Source organism: Vigna radiata, chromosome 1 (genome assembly GCF_000741045.1).
Source record: "Vigna radiata var. radiata cultivar VC1973A chromosome 1, Vradiata_ver6, whole genome shotgun sequence".
In the NCBI taxonomy this organism is placed as follows: Eukaryota; Viridiplantae; Streptophyta; class Magnoliopsida; order Fabales; family Fabaceae; genus Vigna; species Vigna radiata.
Window position 1 is genome coordinate 1,147,805 of NC_028351.1, and position 1,673 is coordinate 1,149,477.

The 1,673-nt window shown below is 33.1% G+C and overlaps 1 protein-coding gene across 1 annotated transcript in view; it reads left to right on the top strand.

Moving 5' to 3' along the window:
• Positions 1-595: 595 nt before the first annotated feature.
• LOC106753677 (putative disease resistance protein At3g14460) overlaps positions 596-1,673 on the top strand; it is a 5,017-nt gene continuing 3,939 nt past the window's right edge. The window contains exon 1 of the mRNA XM_022785408.1: positions 596-708. Coding sequence (XP_022641129.1) covers positions 596-708 — 113 coding nt within the window. The remainder of the gene's footprint in view (positions 709-1,673) is intronic.

Sequence of the window (1,673 nt, forward strand, 5' to 3'; positions counted from 1 at the left end):
ATTTGAATCTGTATATGTCATATAAATAATGGTACTATCGTGAATCCGTGATATTCCCATTGCTTTGGGTGTCAAAAACATTATAATGTCATCTTCCAAACAACATATGAAGGAATACAACAAGGTTAGGGAAATTAGCATTTTGCATTAGTGATACGTCAAACGATGGTAAAGGGATAAAGTTGTCAATTTGGCCCACCTCATAGGGTTTGACCGTGACCAATGTCACTCGAGGGCTAAAAATGTCCATAGAATAAAAAAGGTTTTCATTGAAGAAGTCTTCAAGTTCAAAATGTCCACAAAAGCCCTATGGGTCATACTAGCCCATGGGCTTTCTTTTTAAACATGAAAAAAATATTAATTTTTTTAAATATACTATTAGACCTTTGGTTTGGGTAAGTCCATCTCGACTTTCAATTTGAATAGGTCTATCTCGACCTTTAACAAAACCAATTAGGGTCGACTTTCGGTCCAAACTGGCCAATCTCAATCTTGAGTTGACCTTCGACCTCAATTGAATTGACCAGTCTCGACCTTCGACCCAGGTTGCATCAATCTTGACCTTTGGTCCTATTAGTCACAACCTTTGATTGGGATGTCTCGTCTTGACCATCAACTTGATTTGGCTCGTCTAGACCTTTGGCTTAGGTCCAATTGTTTCGACCATCGAGCTAACAATGAGAATGAATTTCAATTGGAGCTTATTTGGTTGAATTCGGCCAAACTTTGACTGGGACTGATTCAACCAAAATCTTTTCCAGGTCAAATCAATCGAATTTCCCCAAATTATGTTCAAGCTCGTCTCAGCCAAAATTTTGTTGGGACCCATTAGGCCAAATTTTGACTCAGCAAATTTCGATCAAGACTGACTCGAACGAATTTCGATCGGAACTAACTCAGTCAAAAATTCCTATCTTTCTGTCTCTTTAAGAAGTGCTAATTCTCCACAAAAACCATTTTGCCTTTTCAATTACATTTTTCTTAATTGCATATATTTCTCTCTATAATCGGTACTTACTAAAACAACAGAAACACTAAGTTTTAAAAGAGATGGTGTGATGATATTTAATAGATGATTTGTTAATTGAGAATAAATTTTTTTATTGTTGACCCATGTCGTTGACAATAAATTTTTTTCGATTTTTATTGTAGAAAGTAGAACTTGTAAATTTATGTTCTAAGGAATTGTATTTGACATTGAATTGAAATTGGTTTGAAGTTGTACAAAAATTTGTTCATGTCCTACTTAATGTATATAATGGTAATAAACTTGTGTAAGAAATACAAGACAACTACCCATTTATTTGGTAGTTGATTCTCACTTATTTTTTATGTTTGATTTCATAATTTTTTTTTAAATATGAGTACCAATGTTATTTGTATTCATAATTACCAACTATAATGACCTTCATGGTAGATATACCTTACATCCACATAGTTGCTATAAAAAATTAAGAAAATTTATGAACGGATTAAATAATGTTTGGTTTGATAGACACAACATCCAAATAATTCAGTGTTTTTTTTTTTTTCAAAGTAATGTAAACCAAGTCAGATGTCACTGCTGATTTCTTATTCGTCAGACATCCATTCATGCATTACAGCTGTGTAAACATTTTTATATTATAAAGACACAACCTTCTTTCCATCGGGATTTCAGACTTTCATTCATC